Source organism: Corvus kubaryi, unplaced genomic scaffold, assembly GCF_017639235.1.
Source record: "Corvus kubaryi isolate FWS band 111438036 unplaced genomic scaffold, C.kubaryi_AGA036_p1.0 67, whole genome shotgun sequence".
Lineage (NCBI taxonomy): Eukaryota > Metazoa > Chordata > Aves > Passeriformes > Corvidae > Corvus > Corvus kubaryi.
The window spans coordinates 3,566,036-3,591,192 of NW_024582055.1; the positions used below are offsets into that span (position 1 = coordinate 3,566,036).

Sequence of the window (25,157 nt, forward strand, 5' to 3'; positions counted from 1 at the left end):
AAGGGAAGCAAAGTAAGTTCAAGTCAAGCAATTCCATAGCTGTGTAAATACCAGTTTGCAATGTACCTATTTTAACTCTGCTCCTCATGCCTGATGTGTCCATATCAGAAATGGGTATTTGGCTGCCTGTCCTGCACTTTTAGGTCACATCTCTGGGGATATGTCATGGTTTCACAACATCATGCTGGTGTGATTTTATTTTCCTGTACCTGCACCTAATTACAGGTGTAGCAAATACAAGTCCTAGCACTGCTCTGTCCACTAAGACAGAGACACTCCTCAGAGAGGGAGGCAAAAAGCAACCAGCAAGTGGATCTCACTGATGCCATCTAATATATGGTTTATTAGTTACTCAATAGTTAAAGGGTAATCTGGTCAATTTTGAAGGTATTCATCTTTCTGAGGAATGAAATGAGAACAAATGAGGTCCTGTTTGTCCTTCCCAGCCTGTAACCAAACCTTGTGCCTGTGGTCTAACATGAGAAAAGGAACACTGAGGCATACCTGAAACTCTTTCTTGTTCCAGCTGCTTTGTGTAGCTGTTAAATATCTGTTCTTGAACTTTGCAAATGGATCTCTTGATTTTTTCTCTCCGCGTCACCATGTAAGTGAGGTTACGCACCTGGAAGACAGCGAGGGGATGGGTTTTACAGGGATTGCATTCCTAGGATGTTGCCCTATCTGTGCTTTGAATTCATTTAGCTGGAGTACTATACACCATTTAAACAAGTTAGTAGAGTATTAAGTTTAACCACCTTCAACACAATTCGTAGAGAACAGTCTATTTAATTGACAGATTATCTGTTTAATTGACAGGCTATTTAACTGACAGATTATTCATCAGATTTGGAGAGCCACAGCACAGAAGTAACTTCTACAAACACCTGAGTCACAGACACACAGAATCTAGACAAATGCTGGAAATCCTTGAATGTACTCAGTATTAAATACTCCCCAGATGAGGGAATCACTGAGAAGTACTGGTGGACGATTCCAAGGCTCCTCTCTCAGTACAGCATGGTGCCCTATGAATTACAACCTTGTGGGCTGATCTGGAGAAATGTAGCAAGTGTGTCTGTTTTTGCAAAGGTCCCTTTTCTTAAATCCAAATTATCTTGAATGTACAATCAGTGGGAACAGAGTAGTAAAATGTTAAAAATACTACTAAAATCACGTATCCTGTTTTGACATCACATTTAGGAATGGAAAGGATACACACAGAATAATTTAAGATCTAGAGAACATAGTCACAAAGTCTAATTATTTAGCTGATCAAAGAGAAGATGACAAGAAAGCTTGAGCACTTGGAGCAGGAACAAAAGATCCCAAGTAACAGCTAGGATCTGGGCCACCTGAACAGCTAGAGAAGGGCCACAGGCTGGAGCTGAAACTAGGAAAAAAACAAAAACCAAAAATTGCAGCAATTCATTATAAGAGTGATTAGGCATCAGGATCCTTTATGAAGGATGCAGTATATCCATGAGCACCTGCTGTCCTGATTTAAAGATTAGACAGTTGTTATGGAAGAAAGGCCCTGGTTCACCTACAGGTTACTGAGGTAGGACCTCCTGGGCCAGCTTTCGTCCATGACCTACATGAGCCACATGCTGTAAGGACATAAAAGACTCATTTCAGTGCTCTTTCTGGCTCTTAAGAGCTCTTAAATTCTACTAGTTAACCCAAAAAGAAAGGAATTTAGGATTAGATGTACTCATTAAAACACCAAACTGATCCTACGGCACTGTTATTGGAACACTCAAAACCTAAATGAATCAAACATCATTTACCTCCCAAACCTACACAGATAGTCCAGGGAAACATCATCCTACCCTGGTATGCCAATGAAACACAGATCTGCTGCAAATCAAAGTAAGTTTCATAATCTTTGTCACCAGAAGGAAGGAGCATGGAAAGCCCTTAAAGGCTGAAAAGGCTTCAGCTGGGGGCTGCAGTACAGTCCACAGCCATCAGAGTTAATCAGTAAAAAAGCACAAGTGAAAACACGACAGTCCAGTTGCAGGCAATTGAATGCTACACGCCAAGACCTGCTGGCCCTGTGACTGACCTCTGTGTGCAAAGGGTAATTGCTGTGCTCTGGAGAAATCTAGTGTTAGTGGTCTTGCCTGACAGCACAGCTCTGAGCTGAGATGCAGCTCGGGGTGAGCATAGTTTGGGAACTCGGCCAACTGTGGCCAGCACCGGCAGTGCCAGGGCTTACCCGCTCCAGGTCCTGCCGGAGGTGTGTGAAGAGCTGCAGCCTCCTGAACAGAACATCCTGCTCCCGTTTAGCCAGATTGTCCTCTTCGTCCTTCTTTGGGGTAATCAAAGGCTTATTGAAGTTGGATTTCCTCTTCAGCTTCCAGTACTGGTAGAGGAATTCCACCGGCTCCTCGGGCAGGCGCAGCACTTTGGCCACTTCCAAAGACTCAACAAACGTGTAGAACTCGTCCTCCAGCTGCTGGAGCTTTTGCTTGCGGAGGCTGACCCTGTGGGCCTCCTCCTGGTTTTGATCCATGCTGTGGAAAGGGTCGATGTGGGCAGGAAGAGAGCTGTCCTGAATCCCATTCCTGTTCTCTTGACCTGGGCTTTCACTCAAAGTCTCAGCATCCGCTTTCTTGGTGGAGCTGTGCTTGGGACAGTACGACTTGAACTTCACCTCGTCGTTCTCTGCCAAGATGGTCTTCATCTCCAAGCCGCGGTCGAACGCACAGGTGACATGAAAGGCTGTTCTGCAGTTTTTCACTGAACACTGGAGGAAATAAATTGAAATTAATCAAATAAATGTAAAGTTAAGGAGCCACACTGCCTAAACCTATTTGAGCAGTCAGGGCTGCTTTGGAAGAAGAACCCTGTCACTGCACTCTGCTTCTAAGCTGCACGTACGTCCTTGCTCTCTCTCATTAGGGTTTTGACTTAGTGCTTTCAGGCCAGGCGAGGATCAAGTGGCCCAGAGGGACAGGAGTGTTTAACCCTGCCTCCAGCCCCACCACGCTATTCCAGACCCAAAAAGCCACAAAAGGAACATTCCTACTGACACCAGAGCCACTTGTGTATAGCACCGTTATCCGAAGTAAAGTGTTCCCCTTTGGACTGTGCCAGTATGGGGGGGGTAAAAAAAACATCGTGGTGGCTCCAGGCCAGTCTGAGACTTTTAATTAAAGTCTTTCCCAGCACCTGGACCCATGGTATCCAAAAGGCCTCAACCCAGGGGAGTTTTTTTCCCGTTACCCCAATTTTATAACGTCAAATATTAAATCACTGTCAACCATTACTTCACTGAGTACAGCCTTCACTTTGCCTGGGAGAGGAGGAGAACAGGAAATTCAAATGTTGTCATTTTTCTTCCCTCTCAGTGAACCCAGCCGTCATGGCCACTAGTAATTCAGCTGATTTAGCACTTCATTTCCATTATACCTAATTTCCTTTTGCAAAATTCTGTCACAGATACCACCAGCCACCAAGTGAGAGGTTTAAATATATATATGTATATATACACAAACAGACATACATTTGTGTTTTTATCCACTCACACCTTTGGTGAACAGCATTTAAAATGGAAATGAGCATTAGTGCTCCTAACTAGGAAACAAAACTATGCTTAACCCAAGCCACAGGCCTTGAAAGAGCAACACACTGCACTGGGATGTTTATACAGTGCTTTGTAAAGAAGCCAAATCTCTCTCTCCTCTGGGTTTTCCTGCTCAGGTTGACTCAGCAGCCAGATGGCTTATGAAGGTACAGTGGGGTTTAAACTGCACATGTTTTAAATGAGCAGTCTTTAATAAAATCAACATATAAAAGGAATTAAAAAATACCAAAGCATCTTTTGCCCTTTCCTCTCCTACTAAAAAACAGGCCAGGAGCATCCCAACTGGAACACTGAGCAGCACAGAGAAGTACTTTAGCCATAATTAGCTCTTACTGCAGCTCATGTTTTATTGGGAGAAGAGGGGAAAGCCTGTCTCACTGGGAGGAAATCTGCTGAACCTGGGAGAATACACAGTCTTGTTTTTCCCAGCTTATTGCAGCTGCTCCCTGACCAGCCTGACACTCACTTCCAGCTGCCACTTTTCCTAATTGTTGTGCACATATCAGAAGGTGGTCTGGAGAACGGACAAAACAGTTTCAGCAACGTAACAGCAGCCAAGAGGGAGGGGATGGCTCTGCAAGGAGGGATTATGGTTGCAAATTTATATGCTGTGGACAGATTTATTTTCTCTAGTTAACACTTACTATTTCATACATTCCTCTCATGGAAGTGGACTGTGATAGGTTTCACTGAACTACTGCTGCATTGCTGGCTTACAGCTTTTCCTGGCAGCCTCGTCAAATGACTTGGAGCACGGGAGAAAAGGGAAATGGATATAAACTAATTTCAAAGTAGTGTAGGACTTGAGCAATTTTTGTGTCTTAATGCTAGTCTGGCCACCATGGATCCTGTAACATCAGGCTAGCCCCAAAAGAAAGAGCTCTACTTGAACCTCCTTATGAGACTGTAGTATCATCCTCTCTGTCTCAATCCTCAGGACTGTTTTGCTGCTGGAAGTGCTCTAAGGATGAGGAGCATCACCACAATGCTAAGTTACGTCTTACTGTCTTTTTCTACACAATAACAACACTGCCCCAAATGGGTCACTTGTCCTTACACTCCCTCATCATTTGTTCTCAAGTAAAGGAGATCAAGTGTTGTCTGCTGTCTCAAGGAACAAAGTATCTCCTCTTTCAAAAATCTGAGGCTTGGTAATGTTTACTCAATCTTTCTGGATTTTAAAATTTTTCTTAAAAGGATTATTTAACATTTCTGGGTGATTTTCCACTGTACAGGATCTACAGGTGCCTTACAGCTAATAACCCAATATAAATATGCATGTGCAACAGCACTGCCCAGTCTGAAATGCTCTGGTGCAGATCGGGTCAGTTAAGTCCATTGTAACAACCAGTAAACACATTTCACAGTCTACTAAAAACTGGCAAAAGAAAACATGTGGATATTTTTATTGTTAAATTACCTGTATAGAAGCTCCAACTTTTTCATTACAAAGGCTGCACACCAGTGCCCACCTACTGCTGGGAATGTGGGAAACTTTTGTGATGGGCTCCATTTTTTCGGGGCTTCCGATGCTCACCTAAGAGAAAAATGGTCAAAAAATGGAGTGACTGTGACACTGTTAACTGAAAAGAGAAACAATTTTATCAAAGAAGTCAAATTCTTTGCGTGTTTATGCAACTTCGTGTGTCCCAAATTCCTCAGTTTATAAGGATCTAAAATTCTTTTTTAGAAAAAAAAAATCAGCTTCTCACTTTGTGAACAAACAAACCAGTTTCAAGGTGAAGCCCACCAATTTAAGATTACCATACAGAATGAACACTCTGACTACAAGAGCACACAGGAATTCAAACCTTCACATTCAAATTTTCCTGATTCACCTTTAATGTTCTGTTTACAAAGTGAAACAGTATCTGGTGTCCTTGTGAAATGAGCTTTGCCAGCAGCAAAGGCCTCATTTTCCAAGGTCCAATTTTGATTGAAAAAGGGAATGGAATCAGTTTCTTTACAGGTGAGGCATCATCCCCAGCCAGGCTTTTTATCTAACCAAGAATCTTTTATCCTGCATTTCTAAGCTGAACAATGCTTTAAAGAGGGTTTTTTTCTCTCTCCCAGAATCACATTCCAGCACCCACCTCTGGAATCCAGAGAGCACAGCTGACGTGCACCCACTTGGTGCCACTCCGGGTGGGCTTCATGGCGCCGCCCTTCTTGGGGCACAGGAGGCACTTGGGCTGGACGCCCAGCGCGCAGGTCCGGCACAGCCAGCTGCCCTCGGGCACCTTCAGGATCCCGTAACACGCCTGCACCCCCGCGGGCAGCAGAGGCAAAGAGAACAAAGCAAACACCAGGTTGTTTCTCAGCTCTTTACACACAGCCTCTCAACTCTCACAGTTATTTTTACTCGGAGGGAAGAGTGCAGGACAGCAACTAATTAAGAGCCCATTTGTCAGAAGACTGCGTCTTTATGGAGCCCTCTGTCCAAATTCCTATCAGCTTTAACATGCGTAAGTTTCAGGTTTGATGTGATCGGAGACACAGTACAGGTCCGAAAATATCAACTTTACTCTGCATATCTTGTAGGATAGTCATTTGTACTTACAGCTGCATATCACTGTACTAATGATAAAGCACCCAATTCTTTATCTTTAGTACAAAAGCAGTTAAGTAACACATGCCAGAAAATGTGTTTCCTGCTCACCAGACAAGTTTTTCCAAACACCGAATGACAACAGAAGCTTGTTAAAGCTGGGAAGGAAGGACAGGCTGATAGGAAGGCACCTGCCACAGTAAGAAGCACCCATGGAAACAGATAGGCTAAAATTGTATCTCTTCTTTTACCTTACGAAAACTTCTGAACTACCACAGAAAGGTGACACATAGTAGTGCTTCCTTAGCAAGGCTCAGTAGGTTCTCTGTTAAGTTACCTGTAATAAACCCTACCTGAGTCCCTTTTGGAGAAGTTTCTGTTACCACCCTACACCCTGCTGCTGTGCCCGGGCCACCGTACCTGGTGCACACAAATATTGCATTTGTCACAGAACACCATTTCATTGCCATCCTCTCCATCTGGAGACTGACAGACGTCGCAGACAACGTCCTCATCATACTCAATCCCAAGCCCTTCTTCCGTCTCGATGGCGTGGTTCATGTTATCGTAGCAGCGCTGTTCAAACTCCTCCATCACCCTTTCCATGGTGTACTCATCCAGCTCCAGCATCCCTGAAAAACAGGAGCTGTTCACTTAGTTAAAGAAAAGAGTGATAACCATCACCACAAACATCTCCACCTTTTTTTTTAAACAGCTGAGCAGACACAGCCAATCCCCACATGGATGCATTTCATTCCTAGACAATCATGTCTATTCCAGCATAAACCACCAGGGAAACTGTAAAAAGAACGTCAAAGTTGTCTTATAACTGTATTAAACTAACAGAAGTGGAGTATCGAAATATTTCAAATTCTGAGAGAAACTTTCAAAGACTGATTCTGGCTTCCTGGTCTTGTTCTCACTTTTCCTTCTGGGACAGGCACCATGTATGGCTTTTGCTCCAATTTTGCCATCCAGATGCTGACTCTTTGATGAAAGATTTGAAAGTATTTTGAACCAAAAGTGATGGAGCAAGGGGAGAAAAATCAATGACAAAATCTCTTATGATACTAGAAGCAAATCTGCAGTTTCTAACAACAGTTATTGGTTTATCACAAGTTCCAACCCAACAGGGTGCAACCCCAGCTGAGGTGTCCATCAGACCCTGCTACACCAATAAATTAATTTGTTTTAAAAAGTGAGAAACGTATCTGAAATAAATGCAACATCAAATCTAGGAAAATAAATAAATGCAATATCTAATCTGGAATTTGCTCTTTTCCAAAAGCATCCATCAGAAAATTATTCATGACACACAGCTACAGGCTGATTATGTTGTGGTATTGCGTAATTCAGATTTGTTTTGAAACAGAAAGGCCTCCCCTTCCAGGTAACTCCCCCAGTTTATATCCTGGGCATGACCTTCTATTGTGTAGAATATCCCTTTGGTCAGTTTGGGTCACCTGCCCTGCCTATGCTCCCTCCCAGTTTCTTTTGGTCACCTCCTCACTGGCGAAGCTTGAGACAAGGAAAAAAAAGCCCCTAACTTAGGATAAACACGAACCCCAAAATATCAGTGTGTTATCAACACCATTCTCATTACGAATCCAAAATACTGCACTTGTAACGTCTACTGAGAAGAAATTATCCTTGCTGAAACCAGGACAGACAGAGAGGAGATGGCCACCTCAGGATGGGTGTTTTAACAAGAAAACTCTCCTTTTGGCCCTTCCTGTGAAAAACTGAGCCAAAAATTCTACAAACGAAGAATAAAAAGCCCCTCTAGCTCCTCCAGATCCGAAGACAAGCACTCCACAAAAGTAAGCTTCCCTTACTGACAGGTAAATCCTTGCAGCAGAGATCAATGCATCCCATACTACCCAAACTGAGCAGCTGAAAGGCAGCAAAAGGGAACATCCAACATCCTGCTGATGAAAGAATTTTGCCCTGCAACCCAGACCTGCTGCACCAGCAAAGCAGATGATGGCAGGTTTTGCACCAGCTTGCAACTGAGTTCTGACCTCACAACTGCTCTCGCTTTGTAAGTGACCCTTGGGGACGTGTGATTGACTGACTGTGCATTTGCAAGGGTCACAGCACGGGAAGCAGGCGCTGCAGCTCCCGTTCAGAGGTTTGCAGTCATTCTTCTACGGACACACTGTACCTTCTCAGTACCTGAAGCAGTCCAACAGGTATCAAAGAAAACACAGGGAATTCATGGCTGCAGGGACACCATAAGGAAGTGCTCCAGGTGCAGATCAGGAAGTAGCTCACTTTTCAAATGCCCATTTGTAGTATCTGTAGTGTGCAGTGTCTGACCAAGCACCCATGTACATGTTTCAAGAGCCCCAACGTGCTGCCTGGCACTGACAGGAGCATCTCCTTCCCTTTACATGCAGCAAAACTGACTGGGTCATGATTTAGAGCAAACAAACTACAATAAACTACACCAAAACATAAGATCCAACAAATCCTAGCTGTTCAGTGTGCCATGTGCAGCATGTACTTTTAAAGGTTATGCTGGTGTAGCAGAATGGCTACCACAGGGCTTCCTGCAGAGGTACAAATCTTCCCCTCTTGTGCTGCTCACATGCCACTGTAAGAGCCCTCTTTTGGTTTTGGCACAAGACGGACAGACTGGATAGGAGGATACCAAATAAACAATAAAAGAAGCGTTTTTCCCTTGAGGAAAGCTAAGGGAACTTGCTGCTGCTGTTTTCCTGAAGATAACTGGAAAGGTAACCTAAACTCTGGAATCGTAAACTGAAATCCTCTAAGCCCAACACAAAACCTGAGCAGGACTGATGTGAAATCTGGAAAAAACACCTGGGTAAGAGACCAGGTCAAGACATCATCTGTTTCTTTCATGTGTTGGTTTAGAAAGGAGAAATAGAGTTAAAAATGGTCATTTTGTGGTTTACCACTTCTTCAGCCATGCCACCTATGGGCTACAGCCAGGTAAAACATGTTTGACTAAACTGCAACCCAAAGCAGGGAACTGCCACAATGCCAAAACAAAACCCAGAAGTGTTCACCAGCATGTCCAAACCTCTTCTATCTGGCACAGCACCATTTCCCTCACCCAAACAATGTGGTAGAAGTTCTGTGCTGACTTACATCCTATTCAGGAAATCCTCTCCTGAAGCACTCACCAAAGAAACACTCCAGTTCACCCTTCTCCCCTGTCCTTTCCCACACACAGCCCATTCTGCAGAAAAGGGAACAGCTATTCCCCTTGTGCCAGCTCCTCCTGCTTTGGAACTAGAGCACACAGTCACAGAGAGATTTGGGAGCTCCCTCCAATAAATCATTGCAGGAATTCCTTACTGTCCCATTCCCTGCAGCACTCAGCTGGCACAAACCTGCCAAACAACTTGTCTTGTCTATCCACACTGCACACCACTACCTAAAATGATGACACAGATTTGTGATGAAGAGAAAAATGAATAAACTCGAAAAACTACCTCAGTGGTCTATCTGATGTTCTCTTTGAGAACCAAAATGGCAAACTGGGAACTTCGTGAGATGAAAAGCAGCAGAGAAAAGACCAAAACATGTGGTCAGATTCTGACCAGGTCTAAGCAGATACAATGCAGGAGTTATGAAGGCATCTATCTTAGGGCTTAATCACATTCAGGTCTGCTTTCCCGTGGCTACCCCAACTCATAATTACTATCTCCTCATACCTCTACTGTTTCCTCCCACTGCTGCCCTCCCCGAAATTATTCTTAAGATTGCCAGCTTTAAAGGGAAAAAAGGCAACAAATCACTCATTGCTCACCCATTTCTTTGAATTCTTCATTGGCAAGTTGCAGCCATGCTACGTCCACATCATTGAGGTCATAGCGACACATGCTGTCTGCCAGGGTTCGAATGTCAACGTAGCCCAGCTCGGGAGGCTCTGCGCCTGAGGAAACAATGTATTTCCTGGGACGCGTGAAGGTGACGGCTTTTGTCTCGGACACAACTCTGAAACAGACACACAGGCAGACATGAGGTGTGCCGGGCTGCTGAGAGGCTCATCTCTAGAGAATTCAAAATGCTTTACTCTAAGCGACTAACAACCAGCAGCAGCAGCCACCTAACCATCCCAGCAATCACCTGGCACCACGGAGATGGGAAAACAGTTCTGTGCTCTTCCATAACAGACTGGTGGTAGAAGAACTTCACTGGAGTCATCTAGAAATTCAGTTCATTACCAGAATTCTAAACAAAATTACATATTAGAGGACAGAGCTGTGCTTCCTCTTACCTGAAATTCCCATTCGTTTAAAGCTGAAGCAGGAACACTGTATTTACATAGTGGCTGCCATATACACAGATGTTAAACTCTGGTTTAAGACATTTTTTAAATCAAATCTGTTTAACTAAAATACTGACAACAAGAACACTCAAGGAGAAAAGAAATATTTCCAACTGTGGGAGCAAAGGACATTGTCCCTTCTCTTAGTTAACAGCACACACTGAAATTGAACTTGGATGACACCCACTTCACAGCACAACCCTGGTCCCTCCAGGAGCAACAGGCCACACCCAAATGTGTGCCTCCTGCAGTACCACTGGAGATGATTTTTCGGGGTGCTGCAAAGGAGGAGATTGCACCACTCTGTGTTGCCACAACTCTCTGCTGGGAACAGCCTAAGCTCCACAATGAGCAGGACAGCCTCCATCCTCCAGTCTATTCTGCCCCCATCTGAGGTCCCGTGTGTTAACTCCTCCTAGCAGAAACCCTGATCTGCCATTGCTGTATTTGCACAAACAGATCTCAGTAAATCCTCTACCTCTTTCAGTCTTCTGCACATCCCTAAAGCTTTCCCTCTTCTAGCTTATTTCAGACAACAATGAGAAACGATAAGCAAGAGCCAAATGCTGAATTTGGGGCTTCTGAGGTGCTGTGAAAAAATACAAATGTGAATGACCTTGCCAGCCTAACTGCACTGCCCTGTTTCTGGTAATACTGCACAGTATGAAAATGTTAGACACTACTGCATCTTCACAGAGAATGTACTTTAGATTGGGCACTGCTCTTCAAATCTTCCTTATCATAAATTCCTCCCAGAGTACCTCTCAATGGAAAGAGTACCTCTCAATGGAAAGAGTACCTCTCAATGGAAATCATAACCTCTGGGCAGCACCCTGCCACAGTAGTGGCACAGAATAAACAAGCATAGTGACTCTGACCTCAAAACAATTCCCTTTCCTGGCTTCATTTCTGTGATAGAAAGAAGTAAAAAAAAAAAAAAAAAAAAAAGGCAAGTCTTACTACACACTGAAAACCATTCAGCTGAATTGTCCCTCTGACCACGTGTTTACAGTGAATCACCACACAGCCTCACTCCTTTCTCTCTCCTGCTCCTCTGCCCTCAACAGTCACTACCAGGCCACACCTTTCATTTGCTGCTATGTTCCTTGCATCAGCTCCCTGTACAGCCTTGGCTTCTATCCTACACCAGCTATGATCTGTCTATTGCTTATTCCACATACAGAACACCCTCCCTTCCCTCCCAAAGTCAGGAACAGAGCAGTTCCACACTCCAGCAGCACCCTGGCAGGGCTCTCCAAGTGTTCTGTGAGGGAGCAAAGAAATAATCAGGCATCAGTGGGCCCCTCTGACCAGCAGGTGCTCAGCAGCAGGACTACACAAGATAGCTCAGCAGCTAACAAGGAGTGGTGCCTGCTGTGCCAAAACCTACAACTGTAGATGCCTTCTTTCCCTATCTTTTCACGTCTTAAATTTAGAGCAACATCTCTACTGGCCCTTGGCAGAGAAAAGCTCTCTCCTAGGTGAGTACCTGGACCTGCTATAACCACCAAACCACCTCCCTGACAGCCACAGGGCAGTGATCCTCTGGGAGGTTTTTCCTCTGCTCCAGTCCACAGGTGTCCTGGCCCTCCCACAGCCTTGGGAGATGCTGAACAGAGAAATCAGTGAGGAGCAGGCAATGTGAGTGCACATGTACTCTGTGTTTGTCTCTGCAGGGACTGGGAGAGGTCAGTGTGGAGCAGGGAAAGGCTGTGTTCCCGTGTTCTAAACTGCAGAGCAGAGAGCAAAATGCCAGGTTGTCCTTCGAGCTCTGGGTCCAGCCCTTCAGAAGAAGGAAGGACAGGGTTTACCTCATGTGCAGGTTAGCTCCTCATCGTACAGACCTAGGGGGGCACTCTGCAGGTTGCTGCACAGAACAAAAACAACACTAACAAATATTCCTGAAGCCCCCCCCCAATCCAAGGTTAGACCTGACAGATGCAGACCTAACAAGAAGAAGTCAGTGTACCATCATCATGAATTTTTTGCTATGTATTAAGGACTGAGCTGTTGTGGTCCCACTAGCACTGGTGGGTCGTTTGGTAATGACTTATGGGCCAGCCTGGACTGACTCAAAGAGATCTAGAATGATTAAATGGCAAAAATCCTTGTTCTTATTTTCTCCAATCCCTAGTAAGCATAAAATGGGCTGCAGCACACTCCTGCCCTTAGAACTGCAGTTTAATTTGAAACAGGAAATAGTATCTACGTGTAACAAACATGGCAAGGAAAATAAGGGGGTTTTGGATACGAGGTAGAAAATCTCACATTATTTAGTTACATGCACATCTGGACAGTTCTTAAAACAGACGAAATGTTGTACAATCAATTTCTTGGGTTAGTAAATGAAATCACACAAGAAAATAATACGAAAACAAAATAAATGCTGTGTTTTCTCTAGCCCTTAAGCCTGGTTTGTCCAGCTGTTCCTTGAAAGGAACCTAAGGCTTGGAAATAAGCAGAGGGAACACCAGACAAGGGCTCTTCCGGCAGTGATAAGTGAGCTCAAGTCTGGCTTAAAAATAGAAGCTATTTTTAAGGTTCTGTCATCACACTCCATGCTAGTGTATTGCCAAAATCAGTCCACTGACATTTATATTTCATACAGAACAGGCCTGATTCTTGACCTCTCTGACCATTCAAAAAGGTGAGGCAGGTTGCTCTTCATCTCTGAGAATCAAGACCTTCCTAGCTGGGCACTGTGCAATAAAGCTCAGGAAGCTAAGGCAATGTAGACATAAGCTGCTAGCACAAACGTGTGTGTATTTGTTCACATTCCTCCAAATTATACCTGGCTACTGGTTCTGGGATGGTCCCTGGGCTAACTGGCACCTGAACTCCCTTTTCCCACTCCTGCCTCCAGGGATCTGCCAGCACATAGTATTCATCAGGGTTCAGCTGGAAGGAGTCATGTAACTTCATGGCAGTGATCAGGTCCGTTCTGAACACCTGCAAAGAGAGTGACCAAGAGAGAAAAATAGAGACACTGACATTTGATATTGACACTCTATGATTCACAGCTTCAGGGTAACCATGGAGCACAGTGTGTAACAGGGTCACTGTACCACCAGTGCACTAGCCCAGCCCACTGCAGAATAAAGTTTAGCTTCATGGCAGGGAAAGGGGTGGCTGAAGGCACAAATACTGACAGGATGACTTTCTCTAACTCCACTGGTTCTCCTACTGCACTGGAGACATAGTTCTAAAAGGTGTTACCCACTTTTACCTCCACACTGGCTGCAATAAAAGCTGCAGGAGCTCTGAGTTGTAAAACACCAGCACAAGGAAGATTCATTTTTGCTCCAAGACTTTTTGGAGTTTTTTTTTTTTTTAAATTATTGGAGCTCTGACTCATACGAAGACATTCTAGAAATTCCCTGTAGTACAAATAAAGGCATGACTCCACCATGACCAGCTGCAAGAGGAAATTCTAAGGAGATGACTCTTTGTGCAAGTACTTAAAAAAAATAACCCAAAAGATAAAAAAAATAAGACCCAAACTAGAATTCTGGTGGCAGTGCCCTGTTCAGCACAGATATTATTCAATCAGCTACAGAAACCTCTGTGTCACAGCTGTTATTTTACCTTGCCTTTGCAAAGGCATCCAGCTCTAAAGCCAGCAGGATGCTTGGCAACCTTTGGGCTAGCAGCCATGAACAAGCAGCCATGCTGTCTTCAACAAGCCACAGAATGAAATAAAAAGGGATTCACTCCTGTGGCAGGCCTGCTGTGGCACTGCTGTGACAGCTCCAGCCTGCTGGTGTTGCAGAAAGCCAAGAGTGCTGCTATCACAGGCATCCCAACTACAGGCCTGCACTTGCTGACGTGAGTTCCAGCCCTTCCCACCCCACTCCCTGCAAAAGGCAGGGCCCTCCTCACCTCCACAACACTAATTTGTAACTACTCCATGCCTCATTCAAAGGAAAGGGTTAAAAAGCAACCAGGTGACAGAAAATAAGCACCACTAGGACAAGAAAACTACAGGTAGAGCTCCCTGCAGACTTCTCAGTCTGTGGTTGTCAGAATCAACATCCAGCAAGCCCCATGCTGCAGCTACAGAGGAAAAGACTCTGGGTTTTCAGAGCAGTGCTCCTAGACTCCCTGACGAGGCTGCTAAGGGGGCAAAGTGACCCATCCTCCCAGTCCCAAACCAATGGCCACGCTGTGTCCTCAGCCCCAGCCTGCTGCTGCATGTGGCTGAGGCAGAACCAGATGTACACAGAGAGCTAACCAGGCAGGCCTCCCCAGGGCAGCCACTTCTGTCATCCACTACTCACACACCTGAAAACCCCGGGATTTTTGGGAAGGATTTTAGTGTATCTGATAGCTAATTACACTTCTGAGAATCTTTTCAAGTGTGATTTGCCTTGCCACACTGCACACCTTGAAGCCTTTCCTCCCTCCCAACACACACACACTATCCCACTTCTGTCTGTGTATGTTTCTGTTTCCACTCTGGTTTTGTCATTAAAATAGCATAAAATCATGACATTTTTCTTAACGCTTGTCTTGACTTGTTCAGAAAAACTGCCAACATTAAAAAGTAAAGAAAAATATTACCATATGAAGAAGAAGGTGAACGCTGGTAATGAAATATAATGAAATGTTTTAAACAATTCAATTACAAGTCCTGTGAGGCTTTAATCAAGAAATGAAAAGTAAGCCACAAAGTAAACGGGCTCACAAAACAAACAAGCACAGCTGGCCTGGGGATTCTGCACTTTTAAGTGATTTGACTTAAAGCAATCAAAAGTCAAATTAAAAGACTAAAAATATAAAATGGGACACAAACCTTGCTCAATCTCAGAGCCAAAATAACTCAGGCTCTTGGATAAATTTGTCACAAAACTCCCTCAGAAGCAAAGCTAACACAGCACCTGACAGCCAAGAAACTCCTTCCCAGGCCAGTGGCCCCGTGACACCATTCTTTCTGCTCTAGCTGCTGATGCAATCAGAGTGCCTGGAGGAAAGCAGAGCTTACAGAAGTGCTGGCTCTCAGAAGCACTGAACACTTCAAAGCTAAAGGGTGAAACCCTGGCCACACTGAAGTCAATGGGAATTTTGCCACCAACTTCAATGAGCACAGGATTTCACCCGGGGAATTTACCAAGTGTCACTCTCCTGCCAGCGCGCTTCTCCTGCTGTGGCGAGCAGGGACAACACAGAGGGGGAAAGGCTGTGGAGCAGAGCTAAAGGGAAGTACAAGAGAAGTTCATCCAGCCTGAGAAAACATGAGAGAACAGCACAAAACTGCTAAGATTCTGACAACAAAAGCAAGGTAAGAGAGAGAAGAAAACAGAAGCACGCAAAAAAACAACAGCAAGGCTCCTAATTATCTCAGATAATTTCTTGATAGCCTTTCATGAGGTAGCTCTCAAAAGCAGGCATAAGGGGCTACTTCTAAGGGATGCACAACTCAAAAGATAACTAAGGAAAACAAGCCTATTGCTAACAAGAATAAATTCACCAGGGATCTCCACATTCACAAAAAAAAGGTCTTTAAGAGCCAACAATCAAAGGAGTTTGGAAACTGCCAGTACCAGGCATAGTTCACTCTGAACAAAGAATGGGATTCTCCTTGTGAGAACTCTTCTCTGAGACTTAAGTACACTGTCATTAGGGAGGTTAATAAAGCAGTTTTTCCTCAACACCACTCACTAATGTGTCAGGAACACATGTACTGGGCAAGCACAATAAATGAGAAATTCCATCTCCCAGAGCTAATTGTTTCTTTGCAGCTTCTACAAAGTCTACAGTGTAGTATTTTGCCTGAAGACAGGAAGATTCAGCAAGAACATTTCCAAAGAAATGGATCACATTTTGTGTGTTACTAACAGCTGATCCAACCTGGAAAGTTCAAAGATTTTTATCTCCCCTGATAGTATTTCTTCAAAGCACTAGACGAGAGAGAACTGTCAGGAAGCAGATTTCTAGTTTGACAAGCACTTTAGCAAAGATCACACACACCAAGCCCCAATACAAACTATGAAATAAATGCGCCTAATGTAAATTTCCACTGTTCACAAATCAAGCTGCAAATAAACCCTGATGCCTAAAATAGCACAAGAAAGGCTCTGCAGCTATGCTGAATGGGTGTCAGACTACAACAAAATTCACAGATAGAAACTGGTGGTGGCAGTAGCTGTGCCAACAGCTGAACTCTCTGATCTTTGGGGGAAAGAGGGGTGGGGAAGAAGGGTGAGGGAGGGGAGGTATGTGCCAGCCAAAATGTAGCATTAAAAAAAAAAAAAAAAAAGTAAATCAGAAAAAATTGATCCATTACCAGAAAACATGTATGTATATATTTTGTACAGGTATTTCGACAGATGTAACAAAATGCAAATCAAATTCCAGAAATACCTCAGAAGGTTTCCGGTCTTCATCTCTGGAACACGAAGTCCTACAACGCCGAGATCTGGAATGCTGGGACCAGGTAGACAGACCTAGGATACAGAAATGATAATTTTCAGGCTTCTGTGACAAACCTCCAGGAAACTCTTTCAAAATGAACCAGAAAATAAAAGCCACTCAATCCTAAGCTTCTGTGATCACTCTCCTGGGTCTGTTTTGTTCCTCATTTCCTAACTGAGGTATGCCTGCACTGGTTGCACTGCAATTACCTGCCTTCCACCCAGCATTCCAAAAAAGCCACTTCATAACATCCTTCCCCCTGAGCATCAATAAATGACTTACTGCAGATTAATAACTGACCAGGAGCTCTGCCAATAGCCTGGGATGTACTCTTTGAAGTTAATGTCCTAGATACCTACACCGGTTACCTGATTTCTGCTGGCGTAAGCCCCTGCAGAATGAAGCACACTGCCACACACACACACACAGCAGAGCCCAACGAAGAAGCTGTTGTCTCTTCTCCCAAGCAAATCTCCCAGTGTGGTTGTACGATTTTTGTCTGCATAATTATTCACGACATTCCAAACAAATTATACCTTTTTTGCCTTGAAACCGTTTGACAGAGTCTCTGTCAGCTTTCAGAAATATTGTAACAGGAGGAAAGGAAAAAGAGAAAGAATCTGCACTCCTTTGACAAGATCGTGCTTTGACACCAGAATATATTACACCTGTGAAAATCAACTAATTTCAACACAGGAAGATTTACAGGTACAGCAGGTATTTTCCACTGCCAACTACACAGCAGTAAAGGAAAAAAAAAAACCAATAAATCCTTCTGGGTTGCAGAGATGAAGGACTTGTACTAGGTCCACCTGATAGGGAAGCTAAGACCTATGTTGTGAACTCTGAAGGATGCAATCAGAATTTGAAAATCTGGGCATTAATTGTAGACAAATTGAAGCAAACTGATGCAAACACCTTCCCACACCACTCATTCCTTCACTGCCTGTGCACAAACACGGTAGGAGTTAAAAGGGTAAGGCTACAGTCTGTAAGAGCAGCACCGCCCCACAGCAGCCAGCAGAAACCTCTTGAGGATCAGAAAGCACTGCTCAAAAGCACAGGATGGGATAAGTTCTCTATGAAAAAATAAAAAAAATAATTTTAGAAGTGAAGTAACTGTTCAAGGCTTTCATTGGAAAGATATGACTGAATAAGAAGTCATCAGAAGAATTCATTACGTTTTAGTTATCTGTTTGTCTTCTCTTTTCAGTTAGTGATACTTTAAGGAATCTGCCCCAATAAAAACTCTCTGGAACACAGCAATGAATAACAAACATTACACAGAATATGCATAATGGTCAAAACTGAAGCAATGTTCACAGCAAATAGCTAAAAATCTTATCTCCTGAGGTAAGAATACAGAGAGGATCATTTTAAGCAAATGTTAGTGTTTTAATATAAAAGACGGTGAAGTTATACGTACTCTTCCTTCTTTATATGAAGGGGAAAAAAGAAGAAAAAGAAAGAAAAATAGTGACTGACTGCCATTTATTAATCTGTGAGAAAAGCCAGACTCCCAAAATCATTTAACTACCATTCCATTTAAATGTTCCCTAGAAAACTGAAGAAGAAACACAAGCAGGAGTATGAACTTCTTGTGAGGATCCTATCAGCCCATCCCCAAACTCAACTTAAGGTCAGAAGGGAATAAGTAAAATGCCTCACAAAAACTGGGAGATATACAGCTAAAACGCATGACAAAAAACCCCAGAATTTTTCCCTGCAATGTAGCAATGTAAATATTAACATTTTAACACTCAGACAGATGTGATTTCTTTAATCAACAGCCTCCCTAGAAGACACAGACCACATACATACCCACACAGATTAGCATTCAGTTCTCATGGGTTCTGATATTTTCCATTGCCAAGACATTAATATCTGACCAACTAGCTGCCACTGAGGTGTTCAGCGAGTCAAACCACTGTGCCAGCGAGTCAGCACCTGGAAATTTCTAATTCCTTTGTGGATCTGAGTGTTTTTGTACAGTGTTGGACCTGGGAGAGAGATCCTGCACACAAGATAAAGAATTAAGAACAACAAGCCATACTGGCAAGGAGAGTTTGATTCAAGTTTCTGTGAGAGATGAGCTGGTGAGTCTGGCAGCTTTAAGGCAGTTGTTCCCAAGGCAAGCATCTGGCAAAATTAGTGTAGTGGCAGTGTGATGTACTTCTGGGTCTTTACCAGTGTCTTTTAATTCAGCTCTGATGACAATTTATCATAAATTGAATTTAAAAAGAGTATGGGCTGCCTTTTTTTTTTTTTTTCCCCCTCAATAGGGGGTATTATCAGATGGATTTCCAGGTCTCTCTCATGCCACAAAGAAGCTACAAAGGTGAGGAGTAAACCAATCCCTGCCATATCATCCATCTCCATTTCTTCACTGTGTCATCTTACACATCAGAACAAGTGTCTTAAATACACACTTCTATGTCCATGTACACAAGGGTTTGGTCACTAGATTAATTAACTATTCCATGTTACACAAAAGGGTAACTCTCATCATCAAAACTACAAGAGCCTCACTTTAAATGATTTTTTTAAGTGCTATATGAAAGCACACTGTGTAAAATTTCCATGCATAAGAGACAAACACAGCCAGCCTTCCTCAGGATCCTCAGTTATAATGAGTGATTTTTCCATGCCAACTACCTCGCTACACCGAATAAAAAAAGAAAGTTTCTCAGATAGTTCTGTAACAGACACATCCTTGCACATAAAATTGGTAAATGCACAGTGGAAACACTGTTACTGAAGAGGCTGTTAGATTTTTCTGAGTAGTGTAAACTCCATAATACTAGCAGAAAACGGTGGAAGAATTCCTCATGGGACTGAGGTTTTACTAGACACTGCAGCTAACAGATGACCTTTGGCAAGGGCTTCACGTCAATAGGGAAAACATTTACTCACTGAATAAACAAAGCCAGACTATAAGCCTTGAATTCATAGAGTCAAACAGCACCACTGCTTAGACACGAAAGTAAGAAATTGGAGGAGCCAGCCAAATGACAGCAAAATATTCAGCCCATAACAGTATTGCATCTAACTGCTTTTGAAATCCCAAACAAGAGTTTCAATTCTGCTTCCATCACAGCTAATGGCAAAATACCCCTGTCTTTACCAGTGCCAAGCCCAGGACACTGAATTTCCCAAAGCTGCTCTCATTAACAAGCCATCCACCCACTTTGCCTACACCAATAAAAGTGCAGGAGGGAAATGAAGGATGTTATTTGTCTATTAAGCATCTTTCCCATATTTTCATTCCTAATCCAGAAAAGGGACCTCACTGAAAGCAAAAATTCACAGGCCGTTACACCTACTTCAGTGGTTAATGATCTGATTTGTACATCGTGAGTGCATGAAGTAAGAACCATTCCTGGATTCTACAAAAGGAAGAATCTGCTGTGGTCAAAACAAAACACAGGATTCAAAACAGCTCTTCTGTACTATAAAAAGCACATGAAGCTATTTCAGTTATTTTAGAAAGATTCCAGACACTTTTTGCCGCAATTATCCTCTTTTATTAAGTAGCCAAAATCACCATATTCACCAAATTTCCTGAGAACTAGCCTTAGTCTCAAACTGGATTAGGATCACCAAGACTAGAAAAACAACTAAAGATCAAGACAAGAGTTAAACTCAGTTTTGGTAAAATAAAATTAAAATTTAAAAAAAATCATAAGGCAAGTCTGAATCACTGGGATTTGGAAGATATAAAAGTTCTGTAAGATACCATTATAAACCTCATAGGAAGAATGAGTTTCACAGCAGACGGAAAAATAGTGAGATGTTAAGAGAGCCCATGCTACCATAAGCCATGTGAGAAACAGTGAACATGAAAAACACAACTCCAAGGCATGAAGCCAAAGAAACACATTCAAAACATGCATTTCTGTCATTGTTAGACATCAAAGATAAAAGGTATCTTATTAAGTGTTACATAATCACACAAATTTAGGATGAACACAGTAGCCTAGTCAGCATCACCACTCTCAGAGACCAAGATCATTTAGATTCTTTTACAGTTCAGATTCTTTCAGATGACCGAGGTGTTTGTGTGTTTTAAAAAGATTTCATCACTGAGAACAACGGGAGAGGGATCACACTCTTACTACACGTTCTCGGTTTTCCTTTTGCCTTTATCTACTTAAGGACAAAAAGCAAAAAGAAATCCCAAACCACTAAAAAGATGTAATCCTCAGCAAGGGAGGCAGAGCTCTAACACACCACGGGTGCTGCAAAGGACTTCTCAGACTCAAACAGGAATTTTTTCTGTTCCCCAAGGCTGCTATGAACACTTCACACTGTAAATACAGTGTTTTTATAATACTGCCACAGGGTGTATGTAACACACATGCCTCCTGATAATAAAAGAAAGCAATCAAGGAGTGTGCATTCTTTTTCCCTATTTGTGAAGAACACAAGCTTCCCAAAAGGACAAACTTAATCAATTTTAACTGCATCATTTTATTAAATGATCTGTCAAGAACACGTTTTCATTCCAAAAAAAAAAAAAATCCAATCAAAACAGAAAATTGCTTGGAACCAATAAAACAATTCAAGCCCTGGGGGAATTCTACCCCACAACTAATACACTGCTCAGCATGAGCAGAGAAGTCTCAGCTATTAGGTATCACGCACAAGGCTGTTGTAAAGCCACCTGTAAGGCACCCAGCTGTGTCCCTGGAGAACCACCTGCTGCTACAGCCTCTGAACACTTGGAAGCCTCAGGTGACTGCAAGCACTTCTCCCACCATAAATACACTCCTGCTACCTCGCTACACCACGCAGCACAACAGAGCAGAGCAGCCCTGACACAGATCTATGTCTGGCTGTCACTTCTGCTTAACACTGGCATTTCCAGATGCCTATGCTGCTCTGCAGCTCACTCTGAGACCAACTAGGTGCCGCTGCCAACGCTGTCAGAAAGATCTGCAGCCTGAGGAGAAAACAGAGGTGCTCAGTCTCCCCATTTAGTGCCTGGCCCACTACTCCTTACAGCAGGGGCACCATGTCACTTAGAAGTATCTCCGTGCCTGGATTCAAATTCCAGCACAAAGCAAAGAGAAGCAAACTATTCTGTAAGCAGTTTGCATTATATCAGGTACCGAAGAGTTGGCTGGGCAGAAGTCTTCAGGCCTTACCACAGAGAAAGCAGCATGCAAGCAAACACAGCCTAAGACACCATCTCACATAGCCAAACTTCCTGTCTTTCTGTTGCTGGAGGGTTTGCCCCTCTATCTTCCTTATCTTTATAGCATATTATCATATAATAATCTCACTCAAGATCAAAACAGAAGAAGTAATAGCCTTATATCTCTTGTCAACAGCAATGCTACTTGAAATTTAGTGTCAGTTGATGACTCCCCAATTGCAGCTGCTGAACAATGCATCGATCCATACGATCTCTGCAGTGCTTTACAACACCACAGCATAACTGCTCAGTCTCTGACACACGTAATGAACCATCCTTGCAGCTCCCCACCAAAGCACTTTTACACAAGTTCCCTGCTGTCCTCCCTTTCCTCAGCAGCTCATATTGAGTTTTATCATCTCAAAGAATACACACATAACCACTCACAGGTACATGTCACTCTTCTAACAGTCAGGAATTCCTAGATCCCATCTTATCTTTCAGCACAAGACCCAAGTGCCACTCAAGCTCCCCAGCCCAATTCCCATGGTAGCCATGCTTTACCATAACAGTAAACAGTTTTAACTCAAGTTTACTATAGGTTATCAAAGCCAATTTGAGCACCTCCCATGCTAGCATTCATAGGCTGATAACATGATGTCCAGCCTTGGAAGTCCAGTGGACTTAAGTGTACTCAATCTAGCAGCCTTGTAAAGAAAATTGTACCTCTCCAAAAACGAATCATGGTATCACAGAACATGCTGAGTTGGAAGGGACTCATCAGGATCATGCGTGTCCAACTCCAAGCCCTGCATAGGACCAGCCCCAAGAGTCACACTATGTGCCCAAGAACATTGTCCCAAAGCTTTGTGAGCTCTGTCGGGCTTGGTGCTGTGACCACTTCCCTGGGGAGTCTGTTCCAGTTCCCAACCACCCTCTATGTAAAAACCTTTTCCTGATATTCAGCCTGAATATCAGGAACCTCCCTGGTTCAGCTTCATGCCATTTCCTTGAGTCCTGTCCCTGGTCATGAGAGTGAAGAGATCAGTGCCTGCCCCTCCACTTCCCCTTGTGAGGATGTTGAAGTCTGCAGTGACACTCCTCACTGTGACACTCTCCCTCAGTCTCCTCTTCTCCAGGCTGGACAGACCAAGTGACCTCAGCCACTCCTCACAGACCTTTCCCTCAAGCCCCTTCACCATCCTCAAGGCCCTCCTTTGGACCCTCTCCAATGGCTCAATGTCTTTTTTATATTGTGGCACCCAAAACTGCTCCCAGTGCTGGAGGTGAGGCTGCCCCAGTGCAGAGCAGAGCAGGACAATCCCTTCCCTTGCCCAGCTGGCAATGCTGTGCCTGATGCCCCCCAGGACAGGGTTGGTCCTCCTGGCTGCCAGGGCACCGCTGACTCATGTTCAACCTACAATCAACCAGGTCCCTTTTCACAGCCTCTCATTCCTCAGTCTGTCCATACACCCAGGGTTGTCCCATCCCAGGTGCAGAATCTTGTCCTTGTTGAGCTTCATATGGTTGGTGATTGCCCAGCCCTCGAATTTGCTGGGGTCTCTGCAGGGCCTCTTTGCCCTCAAGGGAGTCAACAGCACTGCCCAGTTAAGTGTCCTCAGCAAACTTACTTATCTTACTTACTTACTATCCCTTCCAGTTCTGTGTCCAAGTCCTTTATGAAGGGGTTGAAGAGCACAGGGCAAGGACGGAGCCCTGCAGAATCCCACTAGTGACTGGACACCAGCCTGATGTCATCCCATTCCCTATAACCCTTTGTGCCCAACCCATGAGCCAGTTGCTCACCCATCACAAAACATGATTGTCCAGCTGTGTACTGGATACCTTGTCCAGAAGGATCTTAGGAGACAGTAGCCAAAGCTTTGCTGAAGTCCAAAAAGATTATATCTACTGCTTTTCTTAGATCAGCTAGGTGGTCACCCTGTTGTAGAAGGACTAGACAAGCAGGACTTTCCCCTCACGAAGCTGTGCTGGCTGTGACCAGTGCTGGTTGCATTATCCTACAGCTGTTTTTCAATAATCTTTTCCATGATTTTACCAGGCATTGGTAAAAGTGACACTGACAAATCTGTAGTTTCTGGGGTACTCTTTCTTGCCCTTCTTGAAAATTGTCAATGTTTTCCAGCTTCCAGTCAGATGGGATGTCTCAGGATTCCTGAAACTGCTCAAAAATCATCAAGAGAGGTTTTGTGATGTCATCAGCAGCTCCTTGAGGAATCTCTGATGAATCCCATCAAGCCCTATAGATCTGTAGGGATCTGCAGCAGCAGATCCTGCACAAGTTCAGGGTCAGCTGAGAGTTGATCAATCTCACCATCATGATCAAGTTCAGGGTCAGCTGAGAGTTGATCAATCTCACCATCATGATCCTCCAGCTCAGGGCACTGAGACCCTCTTGGTCCATTGTCCACGTTGAAAGCAGAGGCAAAGAATGCATTAAACACCTCTGCCTTGTCCATGTCCCTGTTTGTGAGGTGACCACTCTCATCCTGTAACAGGCTATTTCAATGCTACCTTTTGCCATTAACGTATTTGATAAAACTCTTTTTATTGTCCCCCACATTTCTGGCCACCTTCAACTCCCGGCTGAGCTTTGGCCACATGAATTTCTCCCTACAGTGGCAAGCAGCATCTCTGTGTTCTTCCCTTATCACCTGACCTTGCTTGTTCATACACCTTCCTTTTTCTCCTCACATCCAAGAGCACATCCCTATTCAGCCCAGCCAGCCTTCTGCCTCACCTGCTTGACTTGCAACATTTAGGAATTGCCTGCTCTTATGCCCTTAGGAGCTGGTGTTTAAAGCGCTGATGGACCCCAGCACCTGTAAAAAATTTTTCCCAAGGGATTTTACTTACTAGTTCTCTGAGCAGTCTGATCTCTGCTCTCCTCAGTCCAGAGCTGCGGTTTTCCCGGCACTTTTACTCCTGTCAAATGATGGTGATGATTATGGGAAGCCCCTTCCTCAGACGTGATACCCTATCAGCCAAGACAGGCCTTTCAAATCACTATTCCAGATTGCTCCAGCAACTTCACCACAAGCCACTCTGCCCCACTCTGAGATTAACCTCCAGGTAAGATGCTCGTTCTTACCATCTGTCATCACTCTCCAACCCTTTTTCAAAGTCACAGTAGTGACCACTACACTTG

General features: G+C 43.8%; 1 protein-coding gene across 7 annotated transcripts in view; it reads right to left on the reverse strand.

Moving 5' to 3' along the window:
- JADE1 (jade family PHD finger 1) overlaps positions 1 to 25,157 on the reverse strand; it is a 43,160-nt gene that overhangs the window by 3,554 nt on the left and 14,449 nt on the right. For 5 of the 7 annotated variants that reach the window (XM_042048603.1, XM_042048602.1, XM_042048599.1 and 2 more), the window contains exons 3-10: positions 16,801 to 16,883; positions 13,232 to 13,389; positions 9,919 to 10,106; positions 6,558 to 6,769; positions 5,683 to 5,850; positions 5,010 to 5,126; positions 2,219 to 2,749; positions 505 to 622 (exon numbers count right to left, since the gene is read on the reverse strand). In XM_042048603.1, coding sequence (XP_041904537.1) covers positions 505 to 622; positions 2,219 to 2,749; positions 5,010 to 5,126; positions 5,683 to 5,850; positions 6,558 to 6,769; positions 9,919 to 10,106; positions 13,232 to 13,389; positions 16,801 to 16,883 — 1,575 coding nt within the window. The remainder of the gene's footprint in view (positions 1 to 504; positions 623 to 2,218; positions 2,750 to 5,009; positions 5,127 to 5,682; positions 5,851 to 6,557; positions 6,770 to 9,918; positions 10,107 to 13,231; positions 13,390 to 16,800; positions 16,884 to 25,157) is intronic. The other 2 variants (XM_042048605.1, XM_042048604.1) reach the window with 1 other exon arrangement.